Here is a 15,539-nt window from a genome sequence, read left to right as displayed (position 1 = left end):
CTTTAAATTCTGGCTACAGCTCACCAAAACAGTTTCAGGAACCATTAACAGGTCACAACCCATAATTTGAAAACAATGCTTTGGGAAACCAGAGAAGAAACATGACTTCAGTCTAGAATGGTACGGTAAACTCTTTGGAGAGAATTTTAAGCTAGGATTTTTGAGTAGGACTTAAAGTAGTGTAGAAGTATTTAAATATAAAGTGACTTGTCCAAGGTCACGTGTTTATAATAAATGACAAACAAAACCTGGAGTAAAACAGGTTTTCCCATTCTAAGGCTAATGTTCTTTCCATTACACAAAACAGTTTTTCATTAATACACGCACACACACACACACACATATATCTGAGAAAAGTACAATAATTCTAAGTCAGTTCACCTGCACACAAATTAAGAAAGATTTTATATGCATTTTACAAATATTTTAATTTACGTATTTTATAAGTAGCAATTGTGGAAGCAACCGCTTATAGAAAAGGCTGATTTGTGTTATATTAAGTTTAAACAAGAAAGTTAATTTTTATTATGCCTTTATCAAAATATTAGTTTTTCTTTCTCTCCAGAAGCTGATAAACTGTATTAATTTTACATAAAACTTTGTATTAAAAACAGTGACAAGGAGAAATGAATTCTCCCATTTAAAGAATTAATTAATCTTGGGACTTCCCTGGTGGTGCAGTGGTTAAGAATCCGCCTGCCAATGCAGGCGACACGGGTTCAAGCCCTGGTCCGGGAAGATCCCACATGCCACGGAGCAACTAAGCCCGTGTGCCACAACTACTAAGCCTGCACTCTAGAGTTTGCAAGCTACAACTACTGAGCCCGAATGCCACAACTAGTGAAGCCCGCGTGCCTAGAGTCCATGCTCCACAACAAGAGAGGCCACCGCAATGAGAAGCCCACACACCGCAAGGAAGAGGAGTCCCCACTCACCGCAACTAGAGAAAGCCCGCGCACAGCAACAAAGACCCAACACAGCCATAAATAAATAAATAAATCATTTTTTTAAAAAATAAAGAATTAATTAATCTCAAAACTAGTCACCTTATTGAGTTTCTTAAATTTTTTGAGGGACACCCAGAATAAATTAACAAGCTCTTTCCATTACAAAGCTTATATTCTGATAAACACTTAAGACAAAATAATTCAATTAACATTACAATATGACTAAAACACATTAAAATCTTCTATATTATCAAGAGCTCTATCCAGCTATCATAGAAATGAGTAGAAATGACTTACGGTTGCATCGTTTTTGCACAAATCGCAATTTGCAAGCTGTTCTGTAAGTTGACAGTCGTATGACATCAAAATTCTGAGCACCTGAAAAGGGGCAAATAAAAAATCTTCAACTAGATTTACCATTTAATTTCCACATGCTGGGGAAGTGACTCTATTCCATTGTGTTGGCACAGTCTTTACACAACATGTCAACAAGGCCCTCTTTGGATAAAACACAAAGTGGGGAAGAAGGGTTAAAAATGCTTTCTGCGTGCCCACTCCATGCCAAGCACGATGTCAGCAGTTTTGCCTATATCATCCTGTCTGCTAGCCTAAGAAAACTCTGAGGGGAGGACCACTCATGACTTGAGTGAATGAACTACGTATTCCGCAAAATGAAAAAAAGTGGTATAGTAGGGAAGACCCTAGCCTAGAGTCAGGAAAGCTAAATTCCAGCCCAGTCTGACCACAGGCCATGACCGTGGCCATGTTACACCCCTTCTTCTCAGCCTCAGTGTCCTCATCTATAAAATGAGGGAACTGGACCAGATGATCTCTAAGTTCCCCTTCCAGGTCTGTGGCAGCCTGTGTTTTTCAAAAAAGGGACACAACAGTATTTCCAGACCAGTATTTTTATGTGCCTCTAGTATGCTGCCCCTCCCCATCAAGAACTAAAGATTATTTCCCTCCACTTGCACCTGAGGACACTGTGACTGCCTCAATGAATAGAGTGTGGCAGACGAACACTGCCTGACTTCTGAAGGTGGGCAATAAAATGTGGGACAGCTTGTCTGTGCTCTCACTCTCTCAGGATGCTTGCCCTAGGAACCTGGACACCATTGCTGTGAAGCCCAAACTAGCTGATATGGAGAAACCACACAGAGACACCGATACCCAGAGAAACTGAGTCCATCAGCTGAAAGTCAGTAGCAATTACCAAACATGTAAGTGAGCAAGGCAACAAGTGACCCAGCCCTGAGTCTCTGAGTCTTCCAACAGAGGCCTGAGACATCATGCAGCAAAGTCAAGACATAAGCACTGGACGCTGTTCTAATTTTAGACCCAAAAAAGGTATAAACAAAATAAATGACTGTTTGGGGATAAGTAATATATAGCCCTAGTAACTAGAACAAAGCCTAAATTATATGAATCTATAAATCAAACTTTGTTTTCATTTCAAAATTTGCTGTAGGGCTTCCCTGGTGGCGCAGTGGTTGAGAGCCGATGCAGGGGACACGGGTTCGTGCCCCGGTCCGGGAAGATCCCACATGCCGCGGAGCAGCTGGGCCCGTGAGCCATGGCCGCTGAGCCTGCGCGTCTGGAGCCTGTGCTCTGCAACGGGAGAAGCCACAACAGTGAGAGGCCCGCGTATGGCAAAAAAAAAAAAAAAAAAATTGCTGTCTTGAATTTTAAGGCCACTTCAGGGAACTCTGGCCTCCAGCGTGAGTTTTTTTATTTCACCTATGCTGCCTTGTAAGATCTGGCAGCAACTTTTGATTCAAAAAAGGGAAAGTAAACCAGCACAAATTATCTTATACCAATATTTACAGTCATCTTTCATTTCTGCTTATAGAAAAAAAAAAAGGAAGGATTTTTCCAGGTTTTTGGTAAAAGTAACATTTATTGACCAAAAAGTGAAGCAAAGATTTCTCTTAATCTCACTTCAATCAACCCTTACCTTGATGTCACAATTAAAATTATTTCCTCCATCACCTGGTTCTCACAAAATTTCTACCCTTCTATACATACACGTTATAGTCCTATTTTCTTTTTTTTAATATAACAGGTTTTTTGAAATATAATTCATCCATTAAAGTATTTAACTTAGTTGTGCAATCATCACCACAGTCAGTTTTTCATTATCTCAAAAAAGAAACCTCTTCCCCTTATGAGTCACTTTGCCCATTTTTTAATTGAGTTGTTTGTCTTTCATTATTGAGTTTTAAGTACTTTATATGTTGTAGATACAAGTCCCTTATGAAATATATGATTTGCAAATTTTTTTTCCCATTCTCTGAGTAGTCATTTCACTTTCTTGGTCGTATCTAATGGGGCACAAAAGGTTTTAATTTTGATAAATCCAATATATCTATTTGTTATTTTGTCACTTGTGCTTTTGGTGTCATACCTGAGAAGGCTTTGCCTAATCTAAGTTTATGAAGATTTATACCTATGTGTCCTTCTAAAAGTTTTACACTTTTAGATCTTACATTTAGGGCTATGATATATTTTTAGTTAATTTATTATGCAGTATGAGGCGGAGGTTCAAATTCATTCTTTTGCATATGGATACCCACTTGTCCCAGCGCCATTTGTTCAAAATACTATTCTTTCTTCATTAAATGGTCTTGGTATCCTTGTGAAAAATCAAGTGACCACAGATGTATGGGTTTAATTTTTAACTTTCAATTTTATCCCACTGATTATATGTCTATTCTTATGCCAGTACCACACAATCTGGATCATTGTGGCTTTGTAGTTCTCAAATTCGGAAGTGTGAGTCTTCCAACTTTGTTCTCTTTTGAGACTGTTTTGGCTACTCTGGGTTGAACTTCCATATGAATTTTAGGATCAGCCCATCCATTTCTTCAAAACAGCCAGTTTTTTTATGAGGACTGCAATGAGTTTGTGGATCAATTTAGGGAAAAGTGACATCTTAATGATAAATCTTCTGATCCTCTAATACAGGATATCTTTCCATTTATTTAGTTTTCCTTAATTTCTTTCAACAGTGTTTTGTAGTTTTCAGAGTATAAGTTTTACACTTCTCTTGTTAAATTTATTCAGTCTGATTTTCTTTTACTCATTTAGTTTCTATATTACTATCTCAGCCTAAATATTTTAAATTGGAACCATTAAATATTAATTATTCAAAACCAAATAATTTTAAGAAAGAATGTGCCAACACATGTCCAAGAACATTTAATAAATAACCCGTCATTAAATCACTGCAGGTAATTTTAATGTCTAAACATTTATTTCTATGAAATATTTTAATGAGAAACACTGATAAAACGAATGTTAACAGCTAGGAAAGGAAAGTTCCACCCCCATCTGATCAAACAGAAACATTACTAATCTGATTGATCAGACTTTTTGCAGGGTATTTATTAGGCAATGCTTGCTAGTGGAAAAGTAACTACAGGAAAAAGGTAGTGCACCTGGTCTAACTCACTCTTTTCAGACTCCTTCTCCAGTGCAGAGTCAGATTTGTCACCACAAAAGATGAAATAGAGCAGATATCACACAAGTCCAAAGCTAACTAGTTTAGGAAAATAGGAAACTCCAAATGCTTCAGACCAGTTTGCCAGAAATCTCTACACTGAAGTTTCAGGAACTAGTCAAGAATCAAGTATCACTCTGCTTCCCTTTGCCAGTCTGATCCTTGTGAAAATACATCGCTCTAAATGTATTGAGGAAAATGTAGAGAGAGCAGTGGGATGTTACAGGATTCAGAAATTCTAAGAAGTCCTGGCCAGAGCATCATTTTTTAAAAATCTAATAGCAGTCCAAATCCAAAAATAATTTCTAAAAGTTAAGATATAATTAATAACCTTAGAACTTTATTAAAATACTATTGTACCAATATTCAACCAAACTTCCCATATGTTTCCCTTCTTCTGAAGCAGTCATCTTCCCTGATTTATATAAGGAGAATCCTCATACAGTGCCTAAGAATAGCCTTCATTTTTTTAATACTTCCCCTATGTAAATGTCACATTAATTTCCTGATCAGAAAATATGGTCGTTTGGCAAATACAAAACAGAAAAGCCCCCAGTGAAGAAACTGAAATGACTGGAATATCACTTTGGGAATTCTGAACTAGAAATGATTACTCTTCATTATCATTCATTTCAAGAATATTTCATTAAAAGAAATACAATAAAATGTCATTTTTATACTAATGTCAGACAATGTTTCAAGCCCACCCAGAAATTACAGAGGTTTTCCCTGGTGGTGCAGGGGTTAAGAATCCGCCCGCCAATGCAGGGGACACAGGTTCGAGCCCTGGTCTGGGAAGATCCCACATGCGGCGGAGCAACAAAGCCCGCATGCCACAACTACTGAAGCGCGCGCACCTAGAGACCATGCTCCACAACAAGAGAAGCCACTGCAATCAGAAGCCCATGCACCACAACAAAGAACAGCCCCTGCCTGTGGCAACTACAGAAAGCCTGCGTGCAACAAGGACCCAACGCAACCAGAAATTAATTAATTAATTAAATTTAAAAAAAGAAAAGAAATGATACAGAGAGCCCTAACTAAATATCCAGGCAGAACTCTGGCCCCAGTTAGAAAGCCCAGTGAAATTCGTGAACAGACAGGGAACCAATGGGACACTGGGTACCCAAGAGGTACAGGAGAAAGATAGGGAAAGGATAAGAAAGGATTAAGCCTTCTTTGCACTTTATGGCTCTCCTTATTCATGAGAATGGGATATGAATGTTCTATAGTATAACCAAATCCCAAGGAAAGCAAAGAGTCAAATGGAAGGGTTTTATTGTACCTGTTTGTATCAGAAGCTTATATCAAAACCTCCAGGGGAGGAAGCTGGAATCTTCATTCTTAACAAATGCCCCTAAAGACTCTTATAATCAAGCTAGTTTTGGGAAACACAGGACTACCCAACTCAACTTAAAGGTCTAGCTCATGCACCTCTCACATTTTACCTCACACTCAACTCCAATCAGTCTGGACTACCTATAGTTACCCAAACATACCGGGTCCCGTCACCTCTGGGCCTTGGTAAGTGATGGTGCCCCAGTCCTTCTTTCACCACATTATTAGGCTGACTCAGCCAAGACATGACTTCCTCCCAGATTCCTTCCTGGACCCCCCTTGCTTCCCCCATCATGGCTCCTACTGCGCTATCATCCCTTGTTCCCACTTCCAGGAAAACAAAATCCATGAAGGCAGAGACCATTTTACTGTTGTATTATTCATTACTGTATGTCCCAAAGTAGGACACAATAAAACTAGCACCTAAATATTTATTGAATGAATAAATAACTGAAAACTGGGAAGTTCTGGGTTGTCTGATATAAAAAAGGCTTTTTCCCAAAAATTTACAAAGGAATGTAAAAGGATATACAACTGCAGACACTAGCAAGGAAAGGCTCATGGTGGGAGATGATAAAAGTAGTGGGGAAGCCAGTTCCTTTTCCTGTGTAAACATGTTGATGCTTTTAACTTTTCTCAGGTAGGGCAGAGCACTCCAAACTGTGTTCCAGGAAGCCACAGGATTTGATGGACGTGCTCAGCAGACTAACGACAGGGATAAGGAAGTAAATGTACTTTGCTGAAAATCGAATCTAACTGGGGAGATGAGGAGGAAGGAAGGAGAAAGGGGAGAAGAGATTATAAATCTAATAAACGTAAGTACAGTAACATGTCTGAACTGTCTAAAAACTTTCACAAGCAGTTCTAATTAGGAAAAAAATTTTTTTCAAAAAAAACATTAGTCTGAATAAGCAACAAATATGAACACGAATGACTTCCTCATTTTTTTCTTGGCAGTACACTTAAAAACCCTAGGGACCAAAGATGAAGCCAGAGGTCCCAGCAGAGAGGAAGGTACAGATAACACCAAGATCACTGAAGGGTGACTCTCTCAGTGGGTGAACTAGGAAAAAAAGTTTTAAAATCCCACAAAAGGAAATGGCTGTGACACATACCTGGCTCCACCAAGATCTGGATTTAAATTTTTGTAAATAATGGCAAACAAACAAAGAGATAACCAAATAGGTTGGATAAAACAAAAATTGATTACACAAGATAAAAATAAAGTCTAATTTGTGGAGTTCAAAAGATAATACAAAAAAGAGCATATATTTCATAAAGGAGGTACTCTAACACATCCTAATAATATTCTTGTATTACTCTGAACAAAGTTATAAATATTGATATGATTTGGGCTTTTTTTTTTTTTACATCTTTATTGGAGTATAATTGCTTTACAATGGTGTGTTAGTTTCTGCTTTATAAAAACATATACATATGTTCCCATATCTCTTCCCTCTTGCGTCTCCCTCCCCCCCACCCTCCCTATCCCACCCCTCTAGGTGGTCACAAAGCACCGAGCTGATCTCCCTGTGCTATGCGGCTGCTTCCCACTAGCTATCTATTTTACGTTTGGTAGTGTATATATGTCCATGCCACTCTCACTTTGTCACAGCTTACCCTTCCCCCTCTCCATATCCTCAAGTCCATTCTCTAGTAGGTCTGTGTCTTTATTCCTGTCTTACTCCTACGTTCTTCATGACGTTTTTCTTTTCTTAAATTCCATATATATGTGTTAGCATACGGTATTTGTCTTTCTCTTTCTGACTTACTTCAATCTGTATGACAGACTCTAGGTCCATCCACCTCATTACAAATAGCTCAATTTCATTTGTTTTTCTGGCTGAGTAATATTCCATTGTATATATGTGCCACATCTTCTTTATCCATTCATCCGATGATGGACACTTAGGTTGTTTCCATCTCCTAGTTATTGTAAATAGAGCTGCAATGAACATTTTGGTACATGACTCTTTTTTTTTTTTTTTTTTTTGCGGTACACGGGCCTCTCACTGTTGTGGCCTCTCCCACTGCGGAGCACAGGCTCCAGACGCACAGGCTCAGCGGTCATGGCTCACGGGCCCAGCCGCTCCGTGGCATGTGTGATCTTCCCGGACCGGGGCACGAACCCGTGTCCCCTGCATCGGCAGGCAGACTCTCAACCACTGCGCCACCAGGGAAGCCCCATGACTCTTTTTGAATTATGGTTTTCTCAGGGTATATGCCCAGTAGTGGGATTGCTGGGTCGTATGGTAGTTCTATTTGTAGTTTTTTAAGGAACCTCCATACTGTTCTCCATAGTGGCTGTACCAATTCACATTCCCACCAGCAGTGCAAGAGGGTTCCCTTTCCTCCACACCCTCTCCTGCATTTATTGTTTATAGATTTTTTGATGATGGCCATTCTGACTGGTGTGAGATGATATCTCATTGTAATGTTGATTTGCATTTCTCTAATGATTAATGATGTTGAGCATTCTTTCATGTGTTTGTTGGCAGTCTGTATATCTTCTTTGGAGAAATGTCTATGTAGGTCTTCTGGCCATTTTTGGACTGGGTTGTTTGGTTTTTTGTTATTGAGCTGCATGTAAATTGTAAATTTTGGAGATTAATCCTTTGTCAGTTGCTTCATTTGCAAATATTTTCTCCCATTCTGAGGGTTGTCTTTTGGTCTTGTTTATGGTTTCCTTTGCTGTGCAAAAGCTTTGAAGTTTCATTAGGTCCCATTTGTTTATTTTTGTTTTTATTTCCATTTCTCTAGGATGTGGGTCAAAAAGTATCTTGCTGTGATTTATGTCATAGAGTGTTCTACCTATGTTTTCCTCTAAGAGTTTGATAGCTTCTGGCCTTACATTTAGGTCTTTAATCCATCTGGGCTTCATTTTAATTGACGTTAAAATTTCTGGAGTAAACACAAAAAGAACAGAAAAAGAACATACAACTCACAAGTAAGTAGAGGGAAAAAGTAGAACGGAGGGAAGCTCAATTCATCTAAAAGAAGTCAAAAAAGGAGGGGAAAAAAAACAGAGAAAGGACAAAACTGAAGTACAAAATAAAATGGAAGAAAAATGAAACATACCAGTATTCATATAAAAGGTTAAACAGGGCTTCCCTCGTGGCACAGTGGTTGAGAGACCACCTGCCGATGCAGGGGACACGGGTTCGTGCCCCGGTCCGGGAAGATCCCACATGCCGTGGAGCGGCTGGGCCCGTGAGCCATGGCCGCTGAGACTGCGTGTCCAAGAGCCTGTGCTCCGCAATGGGAGAGGCCACAACAGTGAGAGGCCCGCGTACCGAAAAAAAAAAAAAGGTTAAACAAAATAAAGTCTTCAGTGAAAAAGCCAAAATTGTCACAATGGTCGTTTTGGTTATTTTTGAAAATAATCTAACTTATGCTGTTTACAAGAGATACATATATAACATAAGGATACAGGGAAAAAAATTAAAGAATAAATGGATATATACTGAAAAATCTGCAAACAACAAATGCTGGAGAGGGTGTGGAGAACAGGGAACCCTCTTGCACTGTTGGTGGGAATGTAAATTGATACAGCCACTATGGAGAACAGTATGGCGGTTCCTTAAAAAACTACAACTAGAACTACCATACAACCCAGCAATCCCACTACTGGGCATATAATCTGAGAAAACCATAATTCAAAAAGAGTCATGTACCACAATGTTCATTGCAGCTCTATTTACAATAGCCAGGACATGGAAGCAACCTAAGTGTCCATCGACAGATGAATGGATAAAGAAGATGTGGCACATATATACAATGGAATATTACTCAGCCATAAAAACAAACGATATTGAGTTATTTGTAGTGAGGTGGATGGACCTAGAGTCTGTCATACAGAGTGAAGTAAGTCAAAAAAAGAAAAACAAATACCGTATGCTAACACATATATATGGAATCTAAAAAAAAAAAAATTGTTCTGAAGAACCTCAGGGCAGTACAGGGATAAAGATGCAGACATAGAGAATGGACTTGAGGACAGGGGTAGGGGGAAGGGTAAGCTGGGACGAAGTGAGAGAGTGGCATGGACATATGTATACTACCAAATGTAAATTCGATAGCTAGTGGGAAGCAGCCGCATAGCACAGGGAGATCAGCTCAGTGCTTTGTGACCACCTAGAGGGATGGGATAGGCAGGGTGGGAGGGAGACGCAAGAGGGAGGAGATATGGCGATATATGTACACGTATAGGTGATTCACTTTGTTATACAGCAGAAACTAACACACCATTGTAAAGCAATTATACTCCAATAAAGATGTTAACAGAATAAAAAATAAATTAAAAATAAAAAAGATATTTAGGGTACTAGGCATGCTAATCAAAAGAAAGCTGGTGGGCTTCCCTGGTGGTGCAATGGTTGAGAGTCCGCCTGCCGATGCAGGGGACACAGGTTTGTGCCCTGGTCTGGGAAGAACCCACATGCCGCAGAGCGGTTAGGCCCGTGAGCCATGGCCGCTGAGCCTGCGCGTCCGGAGCCTGTGCTCTGCAACGGGAGAGGCCACAACAGTGAGAGGCCCGCGTACTGCAAAAAAAAAAAAAAAAAGCTGGTATAGATATATTAATATACAACAAAACAAACTTTGAAGCAAAAAAGCATTACTAGAAAAAAAAAGTTTACCTATATAATAATAAAAGATTCAATTTCCCAGGTAGACAGAACATTTTAATATATATGCATCTAAGAACAAAAGCTTCAAAACACTGACTGAACTACAGGGGGGAAATTTTAAATCCATGATCAAAGCAGAGATTTTTAACATCTTCCAGTAATTAAGATCAAGCAGTCAAATCAGAAAAGACAAAAAGATTTTAGTAAAACATAATGAGCTTGATCTAGATAATACAGAAATCAGACACATGATTTTCAAGCACTCATGGAATATTTAGAAAAACATACAAATATCAACAAATACAAAGATTCTAGAAAATCCCTCACTCCCTGACCCATAATCCCATTAAGCTAAATATCTTTATTATTAAAACAGACATTCATTTACGAATTTAAAAGGATACTTCTCATTAATCTAAAACAGAAATTAGAAAACACAGAGATCTGATAATGAAAATAGTATATATCAGAACACATGTAATACAAAAATAGAAAATCATGGAAAAGTATATTCTTCAATGCTTACATAAGAAAGAAAAAGTCTGAAAATAAATGGCCTACATTAGAAAAAGAAAAATACAACTGCCTAAAGTAGAAAGAAGAAAATAATAAACCACGTAATAGCATGAAATAATGACACAGAAAACAAAGATACATAGAGAGGACCAATAAAGCCAAAGTTCCTTGAGAAGACCAATAAAAGCGACAAAATTCTGGAAAAGGAAAAATTCTGGAATCTCTGAGCATGGAGGCCTGGCATCAAGTATTTTGCAGACTCATCTAGAAAGTTTTTACTTTAGCACCAGAGTCGAGAGATTAACACCCTTCCTTTTTCTTAGTAATGTTACATCATGTAAAAATCGTAAACTATCAAATTATTTGTACGTAGTTTATTCTACTCCTCCTTTAATAAATACTTATTGAATTGCTGGGGCTACCATAATAAATACATGTGATTCTTACTTTCATGGTGCTTAGAGTCCAGAAGATAAAATATTAAGCAAAGAAAGAACAAACTGATTTCATCACTGTTCAAAATAGGAAATTAAAAGATACTGTCTAAAAATAGAAAGGCTTAAGAATACTACTGAAAGGCACAACAATAAAGGTAACACAAGATAAAAAACACAAGCTATCTAAACTATTAAATTCCTATGACCGCTTTCATGCTACAACAGCAGAGTTGAGTAGCTATGACAGAGAACTCATCATATGGCCTGCAAATCCTATAATATTTACTTTCTGGCTCTTTAAGAAAAAGACTGCTGGCCCCAGAACTATGTATGTTAAGGAGAAATATATTATATGTCACTGTATCATCTCAAGAGAAGCAGAAAACAACTGATAAAATTCTATACTCATTCGTGATTTAAAGAAAATAACAGTAATAACTCTTGGTAAATTAGGACAGAAAAGTAGATCTTTCACCTGGTGAAGGGTACAAAACCTACAACAAATATCATTTTAATAGTGAAATACTACATCCATTCCCATTCAAGTCAAAAACAAGACAAGAATGCCTGCTATCTTCCCAACTCTTAAATACAATATCTGAGGTCCTAACCAGCACAGTAGGTCATGAAAAAGAGGTATAAGGATTGCAAAAATAAGAGTCAAAATGGCCTTTCTTTAAAAATAATGCAGTTCCATAGAATGTACACCACCAAGAATGAACCCTAATGTAAACCATAGACTTTGAGTGATTATGATGTGTCAATGTAGGTCCATCAGCTGTAATGGACGTGCTACTCTGGTGTGGGTGCTAATAGTGGTGGAGACCATGCATGTGCCAGGGCAGGGGGTATATAGGAGATAGCTCTGTTCCTTCCTCTTTCATTTGGCTATGAACCTAAAACTGCTCTAAAAAAATAAAGTCTTTTTTAAAAGTGATGTACATGTAGTTACCTACCTAAGCAGAAGTCTAAACTAACCATTAAGACTAATGAAAGAGTGGAGAAAGATCACTGGATTCAAAACTGACATACTAAAATCAACCCAATACCTAGATGACAGGGCCAAGTCATAAGGCTGGCAAATGGTGATTTCTGCATCCTCAGAAAGTAATTATAACGCAGATTTGGGGTGATGCTGGAAATGAGAGTGGGGCTTCCCACAGCAGATACCATTGCCACCAATGCAATACCTCCTGTGAAGAAATAGAGGAGGCTCAAGAAGCCATACCCACCAAACATCTCCCAGACTGTTCATATCCTTGAGTTTGTTACACGGAATGGTAATTTATATGAAGTTAGTGTGTCAGTGATAACATTCACTAAGGAGTAAACCCAGTTCTTTGCAGAATACCCAATTTCTACTTCAAATATCTACCCCAGTCATGCTCTCTCACATGCCCATGTGAGTGCACCCCAGGTAATTCTTAGTATGAGGAATTATTATTTATTTGGTTTCCATTTTTGTCGGTTTCCCTTTTAAAATGTAAGTGGTATGAGTGAAGTCAGGGACTGTGTTTTGTTCTCCCCTATAACCCTAGCACCTAGAATGGTGCCCGGAATGTAACAGATTCTCAGTAAATGTGTTAAAAATTAAATGAAAAGATGGTCCTTTTGCTGAGTCTGGAAGGGTAGGCAGGAACAACAAGCCAGATGAAGGTGAAGGCAACCCCATAAGCAACAGCACAGGGATATGGAAAACACGATCTATCTTGGGGAAAGCCAGTTCAGAACTGCTGGGAAATGACACACAAAGCATGTGATGGAAACTGGGAACCAAGAAAAAGAGTCCAGAAGGGCCTCATCTGGCACACTGCGGAGCTTGGGCTTTCTCGGGACCGTGATGACGAGCCCTGAAGGGATTTAAGAAGGAGTAACCTAGAATAAATCTGGGTTCAATCTGGCAGCATCAGAGATCACCGATTTGAGAGTGTCAAGACTGAAGGAAAGGATCAGAAACCAACTGTTTTAGTTTAGAAAAGTAACAAGGATAAAAATATTAATAATAAACACAGCTTAATGCCACTGAACTGCATATTTATAAATGGTTAAAATAAATATGATTTATGTATATTTTACCACAATAAAAAAAGAGAGGAATTTTAAAAAAAACACAGCTAGCCACATTAAATAACTACTTATCTGGGAAAGGAATGTGCTAAGTGCTTTAGTCACATTATCTCATTTAATCTTCATGATAGTTCTATGAAGTAGGTACAATTCCCATTTTATGGATGAAGAAACTGTAGCACAGAGAGAGAAGGTAACTTGCCCAAGGTTATACAGCCAGGAAGTGAGGGAGCCTAGATCCAAACCCAGGCAGTCTGACTGCAGAGCCTGGATTCAACACCATCATGGTATGAGGAACAGACAGATTCAAGACTCACTTTTGAGGGAACACTCAGCTGCACTTTGCCATTTCCTTGGAGGTGAAAGGTGAGGTGGAGAGAAGTGACTCCAAGCTGTCTGGCTTAGATGACTAGCAGTTAGCGACTCAGAGCTACAAAAGTCCTTAAAGGTCACCCAGACCGACTGCCTAACCAATGCCAAAAATTTCTTTTCCTCCTTTAACGAACAGTTATCTAGGCTATGCCTGGCAGGACAACGTAGGTCTGAGTTGTGTCAAACTCTGACTCCCATTACTAAGACTCTAAAGACTTAAAATAGCTTGATAGTTGGAAGGGTCTTCTGAGACTTGATCTGCTGATTTTCACTCTGTGGTAGGTAGAATTCTAGAATTCTGCAACTACCTCAGGGGCCATCTCAAGCTGACTCCTACTCCCCCCCCCCCCCCCCCCCCGCTTCAGCCAAGCAGAACGAATTTTATGACACTCATGTTGAAGGTCCTTGTAAGGAACACAGTGCTTTTAAAAGGTTTCACAATCATTGGTGCAAACTAATAACCTTATTTCCTGGCTAAGGAATTTGAGGTCCACCAAGTGTGAACGCACTGGTCAAGGTCACACAGACAAGCAATTGCAAAACAAAACAATCCTTCAAATACTGGGAACTGCCTACTCTTCCTGGCCATCTTTTTCTTTGAGTTTCATATAAGAAACATATAAGAATACAGGAATATATGAGAATAAATAAGAATACATCAATATAAGAATTTTTTAACAGAAGATTTCAAACGGTATATAGTAAAGTAATATACCAAAGTACACATTCCTGCTTTTACTTTTTCCTACAGCTCTAAGTGTTTCCTAACACTTAGTCCTCACTACCTTAGAATCTTTATCTAGTGTAAGGTAATTTACACAATATAATGTATTAATTATCTATCACCACCTGCAATCTCATGGTAACAGTGGAGTTACAGCAAGAAGTCTAAATTGACTGGCATGCCTTAAACTCACAGATATTTTAGGTAACATTTCTGCCTTTTCATTTATGACCTTGAAGAAAGCAATTCAAGTCAATTCAATTAAAATACATGCTCTGGCTTGGTGTCCTCCAACTGCACGATTCTTTAACTCCCATTCTTCCCTTTCTAAAGCCTGTAACATAAAACTTATGATTAATGCTATGACTTGATCGGGGAAAAAAAAAAAAACATTCCCACACATACAAACAGGATTCCAGAAGCACTAGGGACTCACGCATTTCTATGAACAGCTGCCTCTTCTCTGCCATGGTCTTCCGCTTGTTCCCACTTTCCTCAATCATCCTAGAGACAAAGAAGGATACAATAAACCAATGGGTAATTTGACAATTCCACCAAGTGCTTATCAGTCTGTTGTGAAGAGGTACAAGAAACCAAGCTGTGTATGCATACATTAAAAGGATATCAGTAAAAATAAAGTAGAAGCCTGATACAGAAAAAAACAAACTGTTGTCCCTTTATTTGATAGCTTCTAAAATATTATAAAGTCAATACTTAAATGAGCTCATACACTTGCTTCCTGTGCTGAAAATATGGGGCCACGTCTTATTTCTAACTTTGTTTCCTCTGCAGAGTCCTGGATTAGTTGAGACATTTTCCCCATATTCCTACTGCTTTACATAGATAAACATGTTACTAAAGATAATTTAGGTAATAATTATAATGAAAGGCTATAATAAAGAACATCAGGATAATTAGCTTATACATAAAAAGTATAAATAGAATCTTTTATTTTTATATTAAAAAGTATTAAACAAAAAAGGTATTCATCCACAAACTCAAAGAACTCCT

The 15,539-nt window shown here is 38.4% G+C and overlaps 1 protein-coding gene across 16 annotated transcripts in view; it reads right to left on the bottom strand.

Moving 5' to 3' along the window:
* The window catches only part of DTNB (dystrobrevin beta), a 255,173-nt gene that overhangs the window by 217,487 nt on the left and 22,147 nt on the right, over positions 1–15,539 (bottom strand). For all 16 annotated transcript variants that reach the window (XR_010934112.1, XM_067703517.1, XM_067703515.1 and 13 more), the window contains exons 2-3: positions 14,965–15,032; positions 1,245–1,325 (exon numbers count right to left, since the gene is read on the bottom strand). Coding sequence is in view for 15 of the 16 variants with exons in the window: in XM_067703517.1 (XP_067559618.1) it covers positions 1,245–1,325; positions 14,965–15,031 (148 nt within the window). In the remaining variant the exon portion in view is untranslated. The remainder of the gene's footprint in view (positions 1–1,244; positions 1,326–14,964; positions 15,033–15,539) is intronic.

Source organism: Pseudorca crassidens, chromosome 14 (genome assembly GCF_039906515.1).
Source record: "Pseudorca crassidens isolate mPseCra1 chromosome 14, mPseCra1.hap1, whole genome shotgun sequence".
In the NCBI taxonomy this organism is placed as follows: Eukaryota; Metazoa; Chordata; class Mammalia; order Artiodactyla; family Delphinidae; genus Pseudorca; species Pseudorca crassidens.
Note: the sequence above shows the minus strand (reverse complement) of the source record. Positions and strands in the feature narration are given on the sequence as shown.